The sequence below is a fragment of the Notolepis coatsorum genome (assembly GCF_963971535.1).
Source record: "Notolepis coatsorum genome assembly, chromosome: 1".
Classification (NCBI taxonomy): domain Eukaryota; kingdom Metazoa; phylum Chordata; class Actinopteri; order Aulopiformes; family Paralepididae; genus Notolepis; species Notolepis coatsorum.
In genome coordinates this window covers 59,258,525-59,281,603 of record NC_140165.1, presented here as the reverse complement: position 1 = coordinate 59,281,603, position 23,079 = coordinate 59,258,525, and the positions used below count along the sequence as shown (strand labels likewise).

The 23,079-nt window shown below is 40.5% G+C and overlaps 1 protein-coding gene across 2 annotated transcripts in view; it reads right to left on the bottom strand.

Moving 5' to 3' along the window:
- The window catches only part of pspc1 (paraspeckle component 1), an 80,322-nt gene that overhangs the window by 17,841 nt on the left and 39,402 nt on the right, over positions 1 to 23,079 (bottom strand). For both annotated transcript variants that reach the window (XR_014620643.1, XM_084331942.1), the window contains exon 7: positions 21,149 to 21,233. Coding sequence is in view for 1 of the 2 variants with exons in the window: in XM_084331942.1 (XP_084188068.1) it covers positions 21,149 to 21,233 (85 nt within the window). In the remaining variant the exon portion in view is untranslated. The remainder of the gene's footprint in view (positions 1 to 21,148; positions 21,234 to 23,079) is intronic.

The window sequence follows — 23,079 nt, the reverse complement described above, 5'->3', positions numbered from 1 at the left end:
AATATTTGTTAAGTCCATCTTGTAATTTAAATGGTGCCATTTCATAGAAAATTGCCAATTTATTTTATTTTAATACAGCAGTAAGGATTTTCTTTTTATTATTAATAGAAAATATACAGTATTTATTACTGCGTGATATGTATATATTGTGGAAGACTATTGTAGAAAACCATACCATGGATTCATGATAATAATATCTTAAATTTATATAGCGCCTTTCAGGAGACCCAAGGCCCTTAAACAGGAGGGGGCAACTAAGGGAGGGGAACGGGGAACAACGTAACAACATAATAATAATCAAAAGGAAGGAAGGAAAGAAAGAAAACGAAAAACAAATGGGAAATCAGGCAGTCATTTACAAATTTGGTGAAGGTGGGTTTTGAGTTGGGATTTGAAGGAGTGCAGGGATGTAGCACTACGGATGTTTGGAGGGAGGGCGTGAGTTCCAGAGGGTGGGTGCGGCCACAGAGAAGGCTCTGGAAAGGAGACCGGAGTCAGAGGACCGCAGCCCCTGGGGCGGGATGTAGGGATGGAGGAGGTCCGCTAGGTACCAGGGGGCAAGGGAGTGAAGGGCTTTGTAGGTGATGAGGAGGATCTTGAAATTGATGCGGGACTTGACTGGAAGCCAGTGGAGGTGGATGAGGGTGGGGGTGATGTGGTGCCAGGACTTGGTGTGGGTGAGAACCCTGGCAGAATTTTGCACATATTGTAACCCGTTCAGGGCATTGCTGGGTAGCCCTATGAGGACAGAGTTTGCAAGACGGGAGGCGACGAAAGCATGAATGAGTCTCTGCTACAGTCGGGGAGAGATGGCCGGAGTCTGGAAATGTTCCCGAGATGGAAAAAAGCTGATTTGGTTATTGTTTTTATGTGGGAATGAAAGGAGAGGGTGGAGTCCAGTATGACGCCCAGGTTGCGAACTTCTGGGAAAGGGAGGATTACGGCCCTAGCACACTGCTAACGAATGAACACGGACGGACGGGCAGCTGCCGCTTCACTTCCGCTCCCATGTTAACGGACGCTACTGTGCACACTGGCCGCAAGCGGGAGGGCGGCTCGCGTGCAGCAAGCTATCTTTTCCGCTTCAATCGGATTCGAGGCGGCGCGGGAGGCGTGCGCCACGCGCATTGTCACAGAAATAAAATTGAATATCTGCATTATTACCACAGATATAGATGTTGTTCAACCAGCTGTGTCTGTATCTTTCCCAATGCAAATAAAACCATATTACTATAGTTAGTACCCCGCCCTGTCTGTCTGTCTGTGTATATCTGATTGAGACCGAGAGAGGGGGGGGGGGGGGGGAGGAGAAAGAGGGGGGGGGGGGGAGATAGAGAGAGAACGAGAGAGAGAGGGAGAGAGAGAGGGAGAGCGAGGGAGAGAGAGAGAGAGAGGGAGAGAGATAGAGCTCTTGCTGCTGCTGGGGCTCCACGCTGCTCTTTCAGGAGTACAGATACTGATCAGCATTCTAAAATGAATTCTAACATACTAATTAATTATATAATAACGGGTTATACATACAAAATGGACAATAGAACACTGGAACTGGAAATCTTAAAATCTTCAAACGGGGACTGACTTCGCATATAGACTAGGCATTTACAGCTGTCCCAATGTAAATGTGCCTTCCTCAGTGCGCTTGCGCGCTCAAGTCGTCGGTCCAGGTGTGCCTGGCCAGGCGCGCGATCCCGCACGGAACCCGTGCGTGAAATTCATGCACGTTCAGTGTGCTAGTGCCGTTAGGCAGCCATCCACTTCAAGGAGGAGATCTCCAACCTTCCGGAGCAGTGACTGCTTGGCCACAACCATGAGCTCAGTCTTCTTGCTATTTAGCTTCAGGAAATTGGATGACACGGGCGGCTGATTGGCGCAGTGGGCAAGGCGCTCGCCTCTAACGCAGGAGACGCTGGGTTCGAGCCACGTTCAAGACAGGGGAGGGAAGAATTGTATATACGAAATTGGTATGGGAGAAAAATTGAAAATGGGGGAAAAAAGTGGATAAAAAAAAAGGGGAAATTGGATGACATCCAGGCCTCGATGTCAAGGAGGCAGTTGACAAGGTGCTGTGGGGAGAGAGGAGTGGAGGGTGAGGTGCTGATGTAGAGCTGAGTGTCATCAGCGTAAGAGTGGAAATTGAGACCATGAGACCAAGGGGGAGCATGTAGATTGTGAAGAGGAGTGGACCAAGAACAGAACCCTGCGGCACACCTTGGTGGACTGGGGCAGGGGTGGAGTTGCAGATGGAGATTAACTGTTTTCGTTCAGTGAGGTAGGACTCGAACCAGGTGAGAGCGGTCCCAGTAACACCCAGGTGGTCAAGAGGCGGTTGAGGAGAATGGAATGGGAGATCGTGTCAAAGGCTGCAGATAGATCCAGGAGGATGAGGAGGCTGATGTGACCGGAATCAGAGGCAATGAGGAGGTAGTTGGTGACCTTGGTGAGGGCAGTCTCTGTGCTGTGGTGTTTCCTGAAGCCAGATTGAAAGGGTTCATAGAGCTCATGGTTGGACAGGCGTTGGCGCAGTTGGGCGGCCACTGCTCTTTCCAGGATCTTGCTTAGGAAAGGAAGGTTGGAGATCGGCCGGTAATTCCGAAGGTCATCTGGGTCCAGACCAGGCTTCTTCAGGATGGGCGTGACTGATGCTGTCTTGAAGCTAGAGGGTACCCTGCCCGATTCCAAGGAGGAATTAATTATTCCTTTTGTGATGGTATATATATTTATTACATGGCGTTTAAAAATTCGCCAAAATGCTTGATTGTGATTGGTCAATAGCGCACGGTTGGCCCTAGCAGCGGTCAATTATTTCTCGATAATTCACCGCTGCTAGGGGCAACGCCTCGCAGCCGTACTATCGCAGCGTTATACCGGCGCGGCGCCTCTGTGTTCCAGAACGCAGTCTCTGTCAATTATTTTGCGACAATGACCTCGTAGCTATACATTATCCCTTACATATCTCCCAGCCCTAAATTAAACGTCCTTCATGGGCTTACATGCATACATTCAGACCCATCGATCAACCGCTCTGCGCCCCCTCTCCCCTTCCACTCAGAGTAACCATAACCACTGGTGATGAGGACGGATTAATCTGCAGATATCTGGCATTTTGACATGTAAATGATGGGCATGGAGCCATAACCGCGCCCACGTGGCCGATCAACAACAATGTTAAAAATATATCACTTTCAGATATTTACTTTCAATCTATTTATTTAGTTTGAGACATTTGATTACAAATGTAAACATTTTGTCTCATTTGTTATTATGAAATTGTTGCCAATTATTTTTTCTTCTCCCTTTTGTTTTAATAATAAAATTATATATTATATCGGCCATCGATTGCCCTGCTCTCTAAATATCTGTATCAGCTTTTGAAAAACTCATAATGGTCGACTACCAACAACCACCATCAAATACCCACTCAATAGAGGTGTTTCACCAAATGGTTAGAACGCCCATTTGTCCTCCATGTTGGAAGAGACAATGGTTGCCATGTGTTGGATATGAGACATTTTAAAAACATAAAAAAAGTACAATACAGACAATTTTCTTTCCAATAGTCAATAGTGAATTAGTGACGTCAAGCGAATGACAGCCTTGTATTGAAGGCACGCTGCTGGAGACCAATCTTTTTTGTTTGTGGTAAAATAGAATTTTGTTTCCCAGTACAAATCACAATGTGATATGACATTTGTATGTTGTCTACGGTCTAGTAATACAATTGCCATGGTGTCGTTTCATTGTAGTTTGTTTTTGGATCAACTTAAAAATATACAGTGTGTATATAAGTATCATCATTTAATTTGTTTTACAGTATGTAGCTATATACGTGGACATAGTATAATAAACGCATACCTTTGCATGGATCCATGGCGGTATACCTTCATATTCAATACACCTCCTAGCCCTAGTATCAATATTGGTTCAATTATAACTTTATAAGTATGGTACGGTACAGCTGAAGGCATGTTGCCATTTGATGCAGAGAAAATGTATCTATTAAATGTGAAAATGTTATTCGGAGGATGGCATTCGAAAGATGTTGAGATATTACATGCCATATACTATTTTATGCCAGTCAGTTGGCTATTCAAGGTTACTCCTAAATTCATATTGTAATAGTCTTCATACAAATGCGCACACACACACCCTGACACTAAAGTTGGAGAAATATATACACTTAAAACATGGAATTGTGCACAAACAGACACCAAGACAGATAACGCAGACACCAAGACAGACAACACAAACACACAGTCAAGACAGACAAGACGAAAAACACACAATCAAGACAGTCAAGCCCACACACACACACACATACACACAGTCAAGACGACAAGACCACACACAGACACACAGTTGAGACAGACAGAACACACACAGCCAAGACAGACAGAACACAAACAGTCAAGAACACACAAAGACCCTTTATGGGCAAAATAAATGGCCAAATTCAAATATGCTTTACAATTTGATACATATTTGGCACGTCATATTGTGAGGTTAAAGATATATAAATCCTTTAACAACTTACCCAGGGAGCGAAATTAACTTTTTGACTCACCGGCCAGTGGCGGGTAGATGGGAAGAATCTACCCGCCAAGCATATTTCTTACCTGCCAAATTTTTTTGATTAAAAAAAGATATATTTTATATAAACATTTTTTTTTAAATAAAATATATATTATATAATCATACTTGTAGTTGTATTATCTGCGAGACATCGCCACCACGCAATAAGTCAAAATGCTCGCTATCTGCAAACAGCTCCACTGTCTGTGTATACTTGAGTAGCCTCCAGCTCCAGCAAGGATTCTCCGGCGATGCAGCTAGACCCTATACTAATACTCTACATTCAGCATGCAAGGATTCTCCGGCGCTGCAGCTGGACCCTATTGGTATAATATTGCGGTTCTTTGGTCTAATCACATTCATCAAGCCCTCAGCTAGAATACGCGTTGAATCAATGTTATAAGACATTGATATCAGGAGCTATCTGTAGCTACTGCTAGCCCGCTAGATAACGTTAAGACAATTTAGTTTACTGGGACATTATAGATCTAACGTGAGCTAGCTAACGAGGGAACGGAGGTATTATGCACTCGAGTCGACTATTGCTGGAGCATGTTGATATCAGTAGCTAGCCAGCTAGATACCGTTAGACAATGCCTCGTCATGTATTAAACTAAAAGTGAATAGTTGACTGGGTCATTGTTTAAACAGTAACGGTAGCTCATGGAGGTCCGATCTAGACTAGAGCAGACTGCTACCATTCTGAGAGCTTAACGTTAGCACTAGAGCTGCGGGCGAGCTGCTACCATTCTGAGAGCTTAACGTTAGCACTAGATGCTGCGGGCAAGCTGCTACCATTCTGAGAGCTTAACGTTAGCACTAGATGCTGCGGGCGAGCTGCTACCATTCTGAGAGCTTAACGTTAGCACTAGATGCTGCGGGCGAGCTGCTACCATTCTGAGAGCTTAACGTTAGCACTAGATGCTGCGGGCGAGCTGCTACCATTCTGAGAGCTTAACGTTAGCACTAGAGCTGCGGGCGAGCTGCTACCATTCTGACAGCTTAACGTTAGCACTAGATGCTGCGGGCGAGCTGCTACCATTCTGAGAGCTTAACGTTAGCACTAGATGCTGCGGGCGAGCTGCTACCATTCTGAGAGCTTAACATTAGCACTAGAGCTGCGGGCATCTGTGTTGATACGAGCAGAAGCCAATAGCATCCCGCTGCAGGGCTGGCCCGGCTGGGCGGATATGACCCGTTGCCACGGTTTTTTTCAAAATAAGAATATCATACGAACCGAATGCTGCTAACTGCCGGAGCCATGACTCTAGCTGCGCTTGGGCCGGAAATGAGACCCGCACAGATTTTCAAAATAAGAGTATCGTTATGAACTACACGTCTACACGCCACACGGCGGGCAGGGCTCTCGGTGGCAAGCGCCAAAGGTAAAAACTGACCGCCCCTGGCGGGCGGCAGGCTTTAATTTCGCCCCCTGAACTTACCGGTACTACTTTAAGCTTATCACTGTACATACAACATTTTAGGTGTTACTCAAATTAGCCAAATGTGGACTACCGGTAATCAAGCCATTATAAGTTTTTCTAAAATGCAGGCAAAAAAATATATTTATTTTAGAAGGTCAAGTCACAATGAAACCAAACGTTTGGCCATTAGAAACAAATATTAAATGTGTAAAGAATGACTGTTTAGTTGCATTCCTAACTTTAGTGATATAATGATGGGAGGGCATCCTGCAGGCAAATCAAAAACAGTTGATTTGTTTAAAATGTAACTTCCTTCAAGTTCAACTTTTCAAATTACCATGGTCCAAATAATATCTAGCATCATTAAAAAAGAAAGTTGGTGCTACAACATTGGCTGCTAGAGGCACCACTAAAAATAGTCCCCATATTAACAGGACAAATTGAAAACGTAATGTTTTTGTATATTCACCCTATGCCTGCTTTTTACATAATGGCAAAGCCTCTGAAGCAAGATGTATACACTATACAGTAGGGGTGGAACGGTAAACAGAAGCCACGGTTCGGTACGTACCTCGGTTTTGGGGTCACGGTTCGGTACAACAGGAAAAACATTCAAGAACTGTTCTTTGATAGGGAGGGGGGTTATAATCTGAGGGGAGAACTCAATTTAAAAGTTCTAAATGTACGCACTACCATGAGAAGACACTGCATCTCAATATGTGGAGTGAAACTGTGGAACAGTCTAAATGTGGTGCTAAAGCAATGTCCAAACATGAGACAATTCAAACTGATGTATAAGGAAATTATGTTCACGAGGTACAGGGATGAGGAAGGGACTTGATATTCACGGGGTGTTTACATTTTTATTTTATTACATTTTTATTTTATTTCTTTCATGTTTTACATAGTTTTTCTTTTTTTGTTTTGCATATATATATATATATTTCTTTCTTTTTTATGTTTTAAAATAGTACACTCAGTAGTGGAAAAGGGGTAGGATTAAATAAGTATACTTCTTCCTACTCCTTTTCGAACATGTAGATTGAGTTGTGTTTTGCTTTTGTTTAGTTATTTGTTTGTTTGTATTCATTTGCATGTTCGAAATAAAGATTTCAAATCAAAAAGATTATTATAATTATTAAATATTCTATTTTATTAAGTTATACTTAGTTCCACCTAGGCTTGCCGCGGTAGTCCGTGATACCGGTGTCATGGCATCCACAAGTAAATTAATTGCCTACCGCACTATACCGGTGTTATTTTTAAGTAGATTTAACTTCACGTGAAGCAGAGAAAGAAGACTTTAGAGAAGAGATGACATGTTACACAATGGCGAGGATTTATCAATATTTTGGATTTAAACACTGCAGCAGCTCGACTGGAGAGGAGTACGTTGTGACTTGTGATTTTTTTTTCTCTCCGATCAGCAGTGAGTGAAAGTCACACGGAAGAAAGTTGGTGTGCATGTTATTTGGCGAACAACAAAATTATGAACATTTTCAGTAATGACCCTGCTGTGTTAAACATATTTTGGGAATGGGTGAATTTGGAGTTTTTAATGAAATTCTACACGCAAAAAAAGCATTCGTTCTGTACACAGCGCGTACTAAAACGAAGCTCCAGTACTGAAACGGTTCGGTATGGATACGTATACCGTTACACCCCTACTATACAGTATGTGCAAGTTGTTGGTATATACAGTATGTGCAAGCCGTTATTGGTATATACACTATACAGTGTGCAAGCTGTTATTGCTGCATTAAGGAAAATAACGGATAGTAAAAATGTGACGGTTAAGAAACAGGAGGTATGTACAGAAAGGTCACCACAGCAGCTAAAATCTGAACATTTTAGATAGATGAAGAAAATGTTACCCTAAAATTAACATATGAAGTATGTTTTCACTTAAAGGAAAACTCCAACATTTTGGGAAATTAGCTTATTTAACATCTTCCCTGGAGTTAGACAAGAAGATACATACCTTTTTTGTCTCTGTGCGTGCATTTAGCTTAGGGAACAGTCGCTCCGTTAGCATAGCTTAGCTTCATCACTGGAAGTGAGGCAGGACAGTAGCGCGACGTTCCCTACAGGTTTGTTGATATTCTCATTCCTTCAAAGGATCCGAACCGATTGAAGTTTATGGATACCATGACTTAAAATCCTCTTACCTTGACGATTAAAAGCCTCCCCAATTTAGAAAACAGTAATCCAATGGCTGGTATTGATAATATACTACCAACTACTGGACGCTCGGAGCTAACCGGAGCTAACGCAGAACAGGAGGATGGTAAAGCAAATATAATGACTTCCTTTCTGGGGGTTTCAAAATAAAAGTGCAACGTTTATAGCAGCGGAAAACGTTTATTTTGTACATTATCTAACGTTAACACGAACCTAAACTAACGTTACAACTAACCTAAAGTTAGTTTAGGTTCGTGTTAACGTTAGATAATGTACAAAATAAACATTTTCCGCTGCTATAAACATCGCACTTTTATTTTGAAAACCCCAGAAAGGAAGTCATTATATTTGCTTTACCATCCTCCTGTTCTGCGTTAGCTCCGGTTAGCTCCGAGCGTCCAGTAGTTAGTATATTATCAATACCAGCCATTGGATTACTGTTTTCTAAATTGGGGAGGCTTTTAATCGTCAAGGTAAGAGGATTTTAAGTCATGGTATCCATAAACTTCAATCGGTTCGGATCCTTTGAAGGAATGAGAATATCAACAAACCTGTAGGGAACGTCACGCTACTGTCCTGCCTCACTTCCAGTGATGAAGCTAAGCTATGCTAACGGAGCGACTGTTCCCTAAGCTAAATGCACACACAGAGACAAAAAAGGTATGTATCTTCTTGTCTAACTCCAGGGAAGATGTTAAATAAGCTAATTTCCCAAAATGTTGGAGTTTTCCTTTAAGGGCAGAGAGAGCACCTTCAAATATGTATTTTGTGTGAGGTAGTCAGTGTGTGTTAGTCTCTGAGTGTTGGAGTGTTTTTGGACACCGTCTATATGTATTTAATTGTTTGTGTGTACATGTCCTGGTAAGTAAGTAATGCACACCTTCTATATGTATTCAACTGTGTGTGTGTACATGTCCTGGTAAGTAAGTAATGCTGAACTGCAGTCCCTGCAGATTCCAGCAGGGGCTGCTCAACACAGCATAGATAGGAATAAAGGAAAAAGGTTATTGTACATCAATCAACACATCACACTTGAAACATATTCCGGCATGCACACTGAGCACTACAGACTACAGTATGCACACTGAGCACTACAGACTACAGTATGCAAACTGAGCACTACAGTAATGAGGGAAACAAGTATCCAGTAAAAGTATTATGTATGACAGGCAAAGTATTTATAGAACAGATCTGAAAAGTCGAGCGGAGAAAGGTGCAAATGATTGGTCCATGAACAGAATTATCATGGATAATCTTTCCATGCATATATAAATCTAATTGATTGGACTTGGAATTACATTTGATAATGTTTATATTTTATATCTCAAGAGTTTTAATTGTCACGGCATACAAGTATACAATCATATGTTTATATAATACTTTTATATGACCAAATTGCACCCTCATGAAGGAGGAAACATGGGGCAATAACATTATTGGTTGACTAATGATCTAACAATGTCTACTATCTAATAATACTAGTCTACTAATATGTCTAATCTACAGATCTAAAGTCTACTAATCCAATAATGTCTACTAATCTAATAACGTCTACCAATATGTCTAATCTACAGATCTAATAATGTCTACTAATATGTCTAATCTACAGATCTAATAATGTCTACTAATCTAACATCTACAGATCTAATGTCTACAGATCTAATGTCTAATCTACAGATCTAATGTCTACTAATCTAATTTCTACAGATCTAATGTCTAATCTACAGATCTAATAATGTCTACTAATCTAATTTCTACTGATCTAATAATTAGGGATGTCCCGATAATTTTTTTTTGCTCCCGATCCAATCCCGACCATGTGATTTTGAGTATCTACCAATACCAATCTTTGCCGATCCGATCAAAAATAAAAAAAAATAAAAGTATCACAATTTCTCACATTACATTCACCCTGAATGTTGACGTTATCCAGGTGAAAAGTTATAACTTCATTCAAGCAAGGCATTGCAATCCTTGACATAAATCATTTGATGTATAATTAAATCAAAGGAAATGCGTTTGGGTCTGAGAATGTGGCTGGATACTTACTATTGGTTTGTTTTGGCAAAACTCTTCTGCTCTGTGTGACAATAAATAAATTAATGATATGCAATTTAATACCAAAACTAAGGCATCTGTATGAGTTTAAGACATGAACATGGTCATGTTTGTTGAATAAAAAAAATAAAAATAAAAAAAAAAGAAAGAAAAAGAAATTTGCCGATCCCGATCTTCGGAAAATCACGTGATCGGCCCCGATCCCGATCACATGATCGGATCGGGACATCCCTACTAATAATGTCTACTAATCTAACTTCTACTATCTAATCTACAGATCTAATAATATCTACTAATCTAATAATGTCTACTAATCTAACATCTACTAATCTAACAACTATCTAATAATGTCTACTAATCTAATAATGTCTAGTCTACTAATCAAATTTCTACTGGTCTAATGTCTTCTAATATAATAATGTCTACTAACAGGGTTCCCACAGGATTTAAGTACTTTTCCAAGCACTATTTTTCTTTTAAATGAACAACTTTCAATGCAAAATAATGGATGCTTTTAATTCCAAGGACTTTTTAAGCACCTTGTTAAAAAATTGGCTTAAGGAATTCCAGCATTTCAAGGACCTTGTGTGAACCCTGTACTAATCTACTAATGTCTACTAATTTAACTTCTACTGATCTAATGTCTTCTAATCTACTGATCTAATAATGTCTAATTATCTAATGTCTACTGATCTAACTTCTACTGATCTAATAATGTCTACTAATCTAATGTCTACTAATCTAACTGCTACTGATCTAATGTCTTCTAATCTACTGATCTAATGTCTACTAATCTCATTTCTACTGATCGAATGTCTTCTGAACTAACTTCTACTGATCTAATGTAATTATCTAATAATGTCTACTAATCTAATAATGTCTACTAATCCAACTTCTACTGATCTAATAATGTCTACTAATTCAATACTTCCAATATAGGCAGACATTTTTAAATTTTTAAATATCTGGAAGTTCAAAAATGTGTTAAAAGAAATGGATAAATCTCATGAAGAGATTAATGAAAATGTCCCTGTTTTCCACCTACATTTAACCCTAGAAGGAAATATGCCACTATAGAAAGTGTATAAACTACATGTAGAGCTGCTGTGGTACCACATTACTGTGGTAAACGCAATCACGTCACGCCCACCACAAAGTCAAGCTGATCACCTAATTTTAAGTCTATTGCTTATGTTCCCAATTGTTCCGTTATGTGATCTGAAATAAATGCAACAATAATTATAATTGTGTAGCCTATTTTCTTCAGGCCACATGATTGAAAGTCTTTCCTCACAATTGACCAGTTAGCGCTCTGAACGGAGACATGTTGGCATGTCCACACAATGACCAATGCCCCTGGCCACACGGAAACAGATATTTATTTTTTTTAATATACATTTTTTGTATATTAATTTGACTAACCGAATATATGAATATGTATTTTCTGTGCAATCAGGACCACGGAGAGATCCCTGCAGCCTGCCATCAGGTCAGCTAATTGTAAATTGAGGGGTGGGAAATGCTCTCAAGACTGTAGAGAAGACATCATTCAGAGCTCTTCTTCAAGAATAAAGAGGGGTGTGGGTCTAGGATTTTCTTACCGCTACGATTTGAATCACTTCACTAATGTAAGTAATGTAAGGAACCGCGGCAGCTCTACATGCATGGTGTAAACATTGTATAATATATAGTATAGTTTTGTATACATTGTATAATATATAGTTTTGTATATATTGTACAGTATATTATAAGTGTGATTACACAAGGAAACCCCAACATAATCATCAAGAGTTCTAGTCACAGCAGCGAGTGTGGAACTCCTGACCGTGTGGAACTCCTGACTGTGTGGCCGCCAGCCACAGTTCTAGTCACAGCAGCGAGTGTGGAAGTCCTGACCGTGTGAAACTCTTGACCGTGTGGCCGCCAGCCACAGTTCTAGTCACAGCAGCGAGTGTGGAAGTCCTGACCGTGTGGAACTCTTGACCGTGTGGCCGCCAGCCACAGTTCTAGTCACAGCAGCGAGTGTGGAACTCTTGACCGTGTGGCCGCCAGCCACAGTTCTAGTCACAGCAGCGAGTGTGGAACTCCGGACCGTGTGGAACTCTTGACCGTGTGGCTGCCAGCCACAGTTCTAGTCACAGCAGCGAGTGTGGAACTCTTGACCGTGTGACCGCCAGCCACAGTTCTAGTCACAGCAGCGAGTGTGGAACTCCTGACTGTGTGGCCGCCAGCCACAGTTCGTCACAGCAGCGAGTGTGGAACTCTTGACCGTGTGGCCGCCAGCCACAGTTCCTACGGTTTGGAGAAAACTTTGCACATGGGTTGACAACAGGCCAAGGACCTGCATTCTCATTAGCAAAACAAAAGTATTTTTATTTGAATTACTTTCCACCATTGAAATCCATATCGAGGTGAAGGGACAGCAGCACTTAAAAGGAGTCTGTGAGTTATTGTTAACAATAACAGAACTTGTAAGTCGCTTTGGATAAAAGCGTCAGCTAAATGACTAAATGTAAATGTAAATGTAAAAATAACAATTATAAAAATCACATATTCACCGTTAGTGCATAAACCCCAATTGTTACCACACAGATTAAATATGGACATAAACACAAGCATCTTTCTTCTCATCAAAAGAAGTGCTAGCATGTTAGTTCTAAAATACAGCTTAACAGCTAGTGACCATGTCATGTGAACTTGATGTTTAATATTAATAGAAAACCACTTAGGAAAGTCCATTAGGACTTTCTATAGAGATATATATTTGAGAAATTGAGAAATATTAAAAAGTTAAGTGCACAGGCAAGGTTTATATAGGGTTGTCAAAAGCTCCAGATTTTCTTAATGCGTTAATCACAATTAGTAGGGATGCCCCGATCACGTTTTTTGCCACTGATACCGATCGTCTATGAGTCATATCGGCCGATACACTGCCGATACTAGGGGTGGAACGATACGCATTCGAACCGTGTACCAAACAATACACACATGCCCCGAACCGTGGAGGTCGTACCGATGTTCTCAGTGTTAAGTTACAGCTATGAAACACGATAGCTAATTAGCCAACAGCTGCAAAAACGAATGATGTTATAAGACATTGATATCAGGAGCCAACTGTAGCTACTGCTAGCCAGCTAGATAACGTTAGACAATGCCTCATGTATTAAACTAAAGTGAATAGTTGACTGGGTCATTTTGTTTAAACAGTAACGTTAGCTCGGTAGCTAACGTTAGCTCACGGAACAATGATAGCTAGTTAGCCAACACTAGCCAACTACTGCGAAAACTATTGCCAAAATGATGATATCAGACGTTGATATCAGGAGCTATCAGTAGACGTTAGACAATGCCTCATGTATTAAATTAAAGTGAATAGTTGACTGGGTAATTTTGTTTAAACAGTAACGTTAGCTAGTATCACTCGAGGTGCACTGGACTCTGCCGGAGCATTTGTTGACATGGGTCTGGGAGGGGGAGGGGCAAGGCGTGCAGCAGCAGCAGCTGTGAGCAAGAGAGACAGCGAGTGAGAACTCCGCTGAGAATTGGATCATGTTTTTGGATCATGTTTAAAATAAAGCATTATCGGAATTCACCGCTCTCATTTATACTGAATATCGGCCCATACCGATCGCTGGCCGATCGATCAGGGCATCCCTAACAATTAGTCAAAACCAGTTTTACGGTCCAACTCCACTGTCATTACTACATCGTTCACAGTCTTTTCACATGTTTTCAGCAACTATTTTCTAAACTAAACAAGTGATGTGTTTTGAAATGAATCTCCGAATATGCTTTACCCCAACTTTAAAAAGTTGTAATATATACATTTGGTTGCAAATCTTCCAACCAATGACTGGCTGAAGTATGCAGCCCTTACATGTTTAGTGTTCTGCACACAAGGCAAAGACCTCTCAATACATGTGATGGAATTAAAGGGTGAGGCCAGGACAGTGTGATTTACTTTGTTCTTGTTGTCAACATAGCCTAAGACCCAAACCCACAGTGCGCCCTACTCTCTCCTGCCCTCAGGAGCTCTCAACCAGGAACACATTCGTTCCCATTCGATGCTAAAATCATTCAAATGCAGCAAAGACATATTTCCAGGTTTAAATATCAAACTATGGATCTATGGATGCACAGTAGTAAAAAGGGAACAGACTATGGATCTATGGATGCATAGTAGTAAAAAGGGAACACACTATGGATCTATGGATGCACAATAGTAAAAGGCAACAAACTATGGATGCACAGTAGTAAAAAGGGAACAAACTATGGATCTATGGATGCACAGAAGTAAAATGGCAACAAACTATGGATCTATGGATGCACAGTAGTAAATGGGAACAAACTATGGATCTATGGATGCACAGTAGTAAAATGGCAACAAACTATGGATCTATGGATGCACAGTAGTAAAAGGGAACAAACTATGGATCTATGGATGCACAGAAGTAAAATGGCAACAAACTATGGATCTATGGATGCACAGTAGTAAAAGGGGAACAAACTATGGATCTATGGATGCACAGAAGTAAAAGGGCAACACACTATGGATCCATGGATGCACAGTAGTAAAAGGGCAACAAACTATGGATCTATGGATGCACAGAAGTAAAATGGCAACAAACTATGGATCTATGGATGCACAGTAGTAAATGGGAACAAACTATGGATCTATGGATGCACAATAGTAAAAGGGGAACAAACTATGGATCTATGAATCACAGTAGTAAAAATGGAACAAACTATGGATGCACAGTAGTAAAAAGGGAACAAACTATGGATCTATGGATGCACAATAGTAAAAGGGGAACAAACTATGGATCTATGAATCACAGTAGTAAAAATGGAACAAACTATGGATGCACAGTAGTAAAAAGGGAACAAACTATGGATCTATGGATGCACAGTAGTAAAAGGGAACAAACTATGGATCTATGGATGCACAATAGTAAAAGGGGAACAAACTATGGATCTATGAATCACAGTAGTAAAAATGAAAAAACTATGGATGCACATAGGGGTGGACGGTATGGTCTAAAATTTATATCACGGTATAATTTGAAGCATAGACGGTAACGGTATATATCACGGTATCATCGTTTTTGATAAAAAAAAATTTTTTATTTTATATAATCTTTTTTTTTTTTTTATAAAATATATATATTATATAATTAGACTTGTACTTGTATTATCTGCGAGACATCGCCACCACGCAACAAGCTCCACTGTCTGTGTGTACTCTAGTAGCCTCCAGCTACGGCCAGGATTCTCCGGAGCTGCACCTGGACCTATACTCTAGTAGCCTCGAGCAGAGCTACGGCCAGGATTCTCCGGCGCTGCACCTGGACCCTATTGGCATAACGTTACTTAACTGTGCTCAGCAAGCCCTCAGCTCGAATACGCATCGAATCAGTGTTATAAGACATTGATATCAGGAGCTATCTGTAGCTACTGCTAGCCGGATATACAACGTTAATACAACGCCTCAGTGAATTATTTAGTTCAATGGGACATTTCGTTTTGAACGGTGAACTAACTTGCGCTAACGTGAGCTAACAGGTAGCATACACGTCTCTACTAGACTTTGTGGAGCGTTTGTTGATGTCAGGAGCTATCGGTAGCTGGCCGACTAGATACCGTTCGGTTAGACAATGCCTCATCATAGTCGCGCTGTGGTTACATGACGTCATTGCTATTTTAGAGCTGCCCTACCGGTTACACGGTATAGTCAAAATCCATACCGTAGAGCAAATTCATACCGTTTATACCGTATACCGTTTATACCGTCCACCCCTAGATGCACAGTAGTAAAAAGGGAACAAACTATGGATCTATGGATGCACAGTAGTAAAAGGGAACAAACTATGGATCTATGGATGCACAGTAGTAAATGGGAACAAACTATGGATGCACAGTAGTAAAAAGGGAACAAACTATGGATCTATGGATGCACAGTAGTAAAAGGGAACAAACTATGGATCTATGGATGCACAGTAGTAAATGGGAACAAACTATGGATGCACAGTAGTAAAAAGGGAACAAACTATGGATCTATGGATGCACAGTAGTAAAAAGGGAACAGCTGGTTCCAGAGAAGCACATTACACTTTATCACAACAGTGAATTATGCAGATTTCCTTTACAGAAATGTTGTTCTATGACTTCTGGATATGAGTTATAAGCTGGTGTTGGAAGAACCACACTTTTAAGTAGGAGAAATGCATTGTTGGTTTTGGTCTTTTCATAGGCTATGTTGACAATAATAACTATACCGGCCTCACCTTTTAATGGGATTCTAGGCATACAATGGACTCTCCATCAGAATACTCAAACCGTATGGGATAAGTAGTTGACTTCTGAGCGTTATTTTGACCAGGACAGGGTGAAAAGAGGTAAAAGATAAATAAAAAGGGGGTGTTACCAAATACTAGGAATATGTTCCTAATGTTTTATACACCGCGTTTCAGTAATAGATACCGGTAATCAAATTGAAGGATAAGAATCGTTCTAGAATGAAATTGAATTATGGGTTAGATACCGGTAATCAAATTGAAGGATAAGAATCCTTCTAGAATGAAATTGAATTATGGGTTGATGCCTCTTGAAACAATGATAATATGGCATTGTGAAAGTACAGAATTGAAAGATCTGAAGGATGATCTGAACCCCATGTTGAGCTTGAGACGCTAATGTCAAATTTCTGGAGCGAAGTCGCCATCAGTAGAAGATCACTACAGACACTGGGTATCATTCTCCAATGGACTTAAGACAAAATTGGCTCCTAGGGCCATTGAAGACATTTTAGGGCAGATTTTGGTATTCCCCAACCGTCCCTAAGCTTGGATTCGGCCCTGACTAAGAGCAGGATTTAGGAGCAGTCTAAACTTGACAGACTGTTGTGCTCCGTGTTCTTAACACTTTGAATGCCCATCACGAGATATCTCGGGTTATCAGCCCGCCCCCTGAATGCCCATCACGAGAATTCTCGTTTTTTTTTTTTTTTATTCGCGATCTGAATTCATATTTCATCAACCGAGTCTACCGTTGGTAAACCTGCCCCACCAGGCGCTCAGATGTGAAAAAAGCACCCCCTATCGTCTCCCAGATGGTAATGCACCCTTTTGGATTGGACTCAATGAAAATGCATGAGAAAAAAACTCCGGAATCCACATTTTACTTCTCACGCATGTAACCAGAGCCGATCAGATTAATTCTGGACCCTCAGCACAGCGTGTAATGTGTTTTACAGTATACGCGTTGGATCAATAAAAGGATCGATTTTTGGAATGACGATCAGGAATTGGAATAATCCATTTGGATACCATCTGATCTCAGGTAAGGAATCTATTTTACCAGTCTTAGGATAATCAGACCCGTTTTCACGGAGATATAAGATTTTCCCCTATATGTGATATGGCTGTTTGACTGTGCGAGCGATCAGGAACTAAGAGAATCGATTTTCAGCTCGCGGCACCAGCGTGCATACGTACACATATACTATCGATAATCTAGCGTTTATTTGAAAACGATTCATAAATAGGCCGAAAAATTACAACGTTCTAGAATATTACAGTACAGGGCGTTTATCACGGATTCTTTTTTTCCCCCTTGTAAAACGAGGGCTTTTCAAAATGCTATAAAACGGAAATGAACAGATAAAAAAACAAACCGCTTCGACAATGTTGCGGAAATGAGTCATTGATAAGCGACTGGCAGATTAGACACAGCCATAATTTAAAACATAGATTAGGCGATATTAATGCTAACATTGAAGTGGATGGTGGGCATTCAAGCACTAAATGTGCACCCCCTTAGGGATGGGTACCGAATTCGGTACTTTTGAGGTACCGAACCGAAACACGTCGGTACTACCGAGTATCGAATCAAGTGAGAAACCAAAAAAAAAAAAAAAAAAAAAACGTTTTATTAAATCTTTTTTTACTTTTTTTTTTTTTTTTACTTTTTTTCTTTTCATGTCAAAGTTCACACGCACAATATATGCTTACCTAGGATTTGACTTGATTCAACAACAAAGCAGTCGGAGCAATGATCATAGAGATTCCTTCATGTTAACTCTACAAGCATCCTTGGAATTAATTAATCATAATTTAAATAAATATGACAATGTGTTATATTTATTTAAACCTTATATTTACTGTTGTGTTAGTAGGGACGGTTGGGGAATCCCAAAATCGGCCCTAAGATGTCTTAACGCCCTAAGATCACATTTTTAGTCTTAAGACCGTTGGAAAATGAGACCCATTGCGTCTGCTCTAATAGGTCAGTCTCTACAGTTCAGTCATGGTCCTCAGCGTGTGCTCTAATGTAGCTAGGTCAGTCTCTAAGGTTCAGTCATGGTCCTCATCTCTCAGTGCGTCTGCTCTAAAAAAAATTGTTAGGTTAGTCTCTACAGTTCAGTCATGATCTCAGTGTGTCTGCTCTAAACATTAGCTAGGTTAGTCTCTACAGGTTAGTCTCTACAGTTCAGTCATGATCTCTCAGTGTGTCTGCTCTAAACGTGGCAGTGATTCATGTTAGAACCATGTTGAGAACCATGTCTACAAAACTAGGGCCTTATTTAGTATTATGAATGTGTGTATTGTGGAGTAAAGGTATCATGGCAACAACAACACAAGGTGTGTGTGAACAGGTCTACAGTGCCTTCAGAATGTAATCCACACAGTGTTGGATTCATCTACATACCCATAATGACTAAGTGAAACACTTTAATAGAAATTTGAATGCAGAAATTCAAGAAATAACATTTGTACTGCATGCAAATAACTGCATGGTTTTGGCCCAAAACCACATGGTACTAGTATAAACCACATGAGACTAGTATAAACCAAATGGTACTAGTATAGGGTGACCAAACGTCCTCTTTTCACACCTTGTCCGGGGGGGGGGGTTTATAAATGCATGAAAAGGACCTGCAGTGCGTAAAAAGACGCTCGCCTGACATATCGTCATGTAACTTGAGGACGAGGCACGGAATTGGTCGAGTGAGGTGGCATTCGAAAAGCAACAAATAGATCTTTCGAAAAGTATATTATATGTTCGGCGAAAAAATTCAACCCCGAGCCGCTAGACGCTCGCAAAGTGCCACAACTTGCGTGCGTTCAGCGCACGGGCATGACGGCCCAACGCGGTAGTCGACCCGTTAAAGGACGACTCCACTTTTTTTGGAAATTAGCTTATTTAACATCTTCCCTGGAGTTAGACAAGAAGATGCATACCTTTTTTGTCTCTGTGCGTGCATTTTAGCTTTGGGAATAGACGCTCCGTTAGCATAGCTTAGCTTCATCACTGGAAGTGGGGGAGGACAGTAGCCTTACAGTGCCTTACAGTGTATTGCAAGGTCTGACATTGACCAAACTTGATATGCATGACCTTGGTGGGCTCTAGGTCAACTCCTGAAAAGGGGGTCAATGTCAGACTTTGCAATCAAAGTTAGGGGGCTAATAACCCTTGCCATAATTTCAGTGCGCCCCCTAACTTTTGATTGCAAGGTCTGACATTGACCCCCTTTTCAGGAGTTGACCTAGAGCCCACCAAGGTCATGCATATCAAGTTTGGTCAATGTCAGACCTTGCAATACACTGTGACCTTGCACTCGCGTGTCGCGACACACACTATGTGGTTATTTTAATAATGGAGCATTGCAAATGTGAATCCCGCTGGGATATTTTTAATGAATGAAACCCATCAGGCGTTTGGCTCCGATTCGTTTCATATTCTTCGCTGTTGATGTATTTGCTTAACGGAGCGCCCGGATTGTGTTTCATTCAAGCATAAATTGAAGCGTCTTTATGCGTGGACTGTGGTGTGGATATATGAATTATGACTAATCTGAATCTGTGGATTGTTGAATTGTATCACTGTCACTCACACATTATTGTGATATTGTAACTGGGATTAAAATGTCTGATGAGATGCGCTGTTTGACGGATTTGAGAAATTGAATGAGCCTTTGGCGTTTTGATTAATGAATTTGAGAAAATGCATTTATCTGTTCAAGCACTGTTATCTGATGATGAACATGAGGTGTCACTGGTATAAACCAAATGTTAATCAATTCAATGCATGTATGGATGATGTCCGAAACAGATTAAAACCTTATTAATAGTGAAACTGTATAGCCTCCCTCCAAGCCTCTCTGACACGTTATTTCGGGAGTCACGCCTTGAAAACTTTGGGAACCATGTATTTATATAAAGTACATGATACCTAAGCCGAGCGCATACAGTACAGATATCCTCATAAGTATCTATTACAATTAGATACTCTTTGGGCTTGTTTGTATCTACTTATTCTGAAAGAGTTGAACTAATTATTTTTGCTAGCAAGATCTCATTCGATTATTCATTCCATTAAGCCTACTGCCAGCAGGCACATTTAAAGAAATAGAATCCGATTGATTGGGGTAGTGAGGGACTTAACATTAGCCTATAGATTATGCATTTAACTTGTCTGCGAGGCTATTGAGCCGTACTGTATTGTACCCATTCTGCTGCAATCTGTTAATAAAGTTTTCAAGCAATCAATCAATGCCGTTAGAAAAACAGGATTTCTGCGATTGACACCTGCTGTCTTCAGGTGAGGCGGCCGTGCGCACTTATCCTGAGTATCAAGTCTGGTTCGAATTAACGAGACTGAATCAGCGTTCGAGGAACAGGGAAAGCCTGGATTCAAACATCGGATCTGGATAATGGGACTTTTGATCGACTTAGTTGAACCAGGTACGGCTAATAGGGTCCTGTGTGTGCTTCCATCTGTGTGTACATGCCTGCTCGTATGCGTGTGCCTGCATGTGCGTGTGTGTATGTATGCATGCGTGTGTATGCCTGCTCGTGTGTGTGCATGCATGTCCGTGTGTGTGTATGCAAGTGTGTGTGTGTCCCAGCAGTACTCACGTTGTCCATGTAGTTAGACTTGAAGCCATCCGGCTGGCGTCTAGCCATCATCTCCTCCTCCCTCCTCCTCCTCTCCTCCTCATGTCTGCAAAGGTCAGAAAGATGAGATAAGGTCAGGTCTAGGTTAGTCTCAAGAAGATAAGGTCCGGTCTAGGTTAGTCTCAAGAAGATAAGATAAGGTCCGGTCTAGGTTAGTCTGGGGAAGATAAGGTCCAGTCTAGGTTATTCTGGGGAAGATAAAGTCCAGTCTAGGTTAGTCTGAAGAAGATACGGTCAGGTTTAGGTTAGTCCAGGGATTAAAAAAAAATAAAAATCTCCTGACTTTTTTTCAGGCCAAGTCATATTCTTATTTTAACCTCCACTATATATTTTTATTTAATAGCGTTAGCGTTTTAAGGGAACTAGATCATTTTGAACATCTTTTCTATTGCCAGTTTGCTTTTACGTAATATCAATGCTGTTTTAAATTCATTAAATGAAACTGATGCAAGGGTTGACCGACTTTGTCATACAAATAAACAAATCTACATACTGTAACTTCAGTATTGTGTATAGTTCAAATTCAGTATTGTGTACACCATAATTTTCGGACTATAAGCCGCGCCTTTCCCCCCCATTTTTCGACCCTGCGGCTTATATATAACGGTGCGGCTTATATGTGACTCGATGTGACCAAACCCAAAAATGTTAAAATCTAAATATTGCTTTTTTGACTGCATTGAAATGTTATTTATCTGTTCCCTTATTTGCTAAACTTAATACAACTTGTATTAAAATTTTGGGGCACCGAATATTTTTAGGGGCACTTTTTTTTTTAAATAACAATTGTACCATTATAGTGCAAAATAATATGTTCCTCCTGCCTCATTACTGTGGTCCTTTTTAACATTTAAGTGCTTTTGTTTTCAGGTTTGTATCTTTTATAATGATACAACTGAGAGTGTGTAAATCACTAATAGAACAAAATCACAACACACACCATTGCATTAATCAGTACAAGAAATTCTGCATACCTTTGTTTCACAGTGCTTTAGAAATAAAATGAATTATTATTATTGTAAATAACCCCATGAAAGGTTTATTATTTTTATGGGCAATTACCTGCTTCATATTTGTGATGTTGGTTTCAGTGTGTGCCTAAAGTGATCAATGTGTTGGGCCGTTTATAGAGATCGTCTCACAGCTGTGTTGAGTATCTCTACCTCGTCTCATGTTTATGTATATACGGGACTTTTTTTTTATAAGAATTGAGATGCCTACTACGGTATGATGTACATATTATAGTCACATAACATGATATAACATGATCACATGCAATTACATTACTAATCATGGTACACTCGCATCCTAAGATGCCATTACATTGTTTTGGGTAGCATTTAGAAAAACTAAAATAATTTAAATGCAAGATATTACTATTATTGGAAAAATATTACCTGACATGGTTGTCGTAGGTTGGATTTATATCAACGCCGTTCTTGTGAACAGTAATGAGTGGCCCAAACTTCACGAACGGCTCCGCTTCCTTGGCGATGAAGTAGGCGATATTCATTTTTATTTTAAGCTGCCTCCGTTGATTTGCCTCGGAAATAAGAACTTGCCTACCTAAGGCTGCTGTGACCGTAGACAACGATTTATTGGTTCACATCATGTAGCTGTCTCTGCAGGCTGTGTGACGATAGGATATACTGTGTGTGTTTAGTTAAGCCATCTTTTTTTTAAGTTAGGATTTCCCGTTACAAACGCAGTTTCCCCCCACCTGCTTCTGTCCCTTGCAGTATTTACAAAACATAAGGTCATTCTCAAATATTAGCCAGGAGAATAGTTTGAGCCAATCCGACCTGAACTTGTGGACCTTTTTAGTTGCGACAGTGGTGGCGGGTGCAGCTATCTCGCCATCTTCATCTTCTTCGCTAGTAACGTCGGCATCT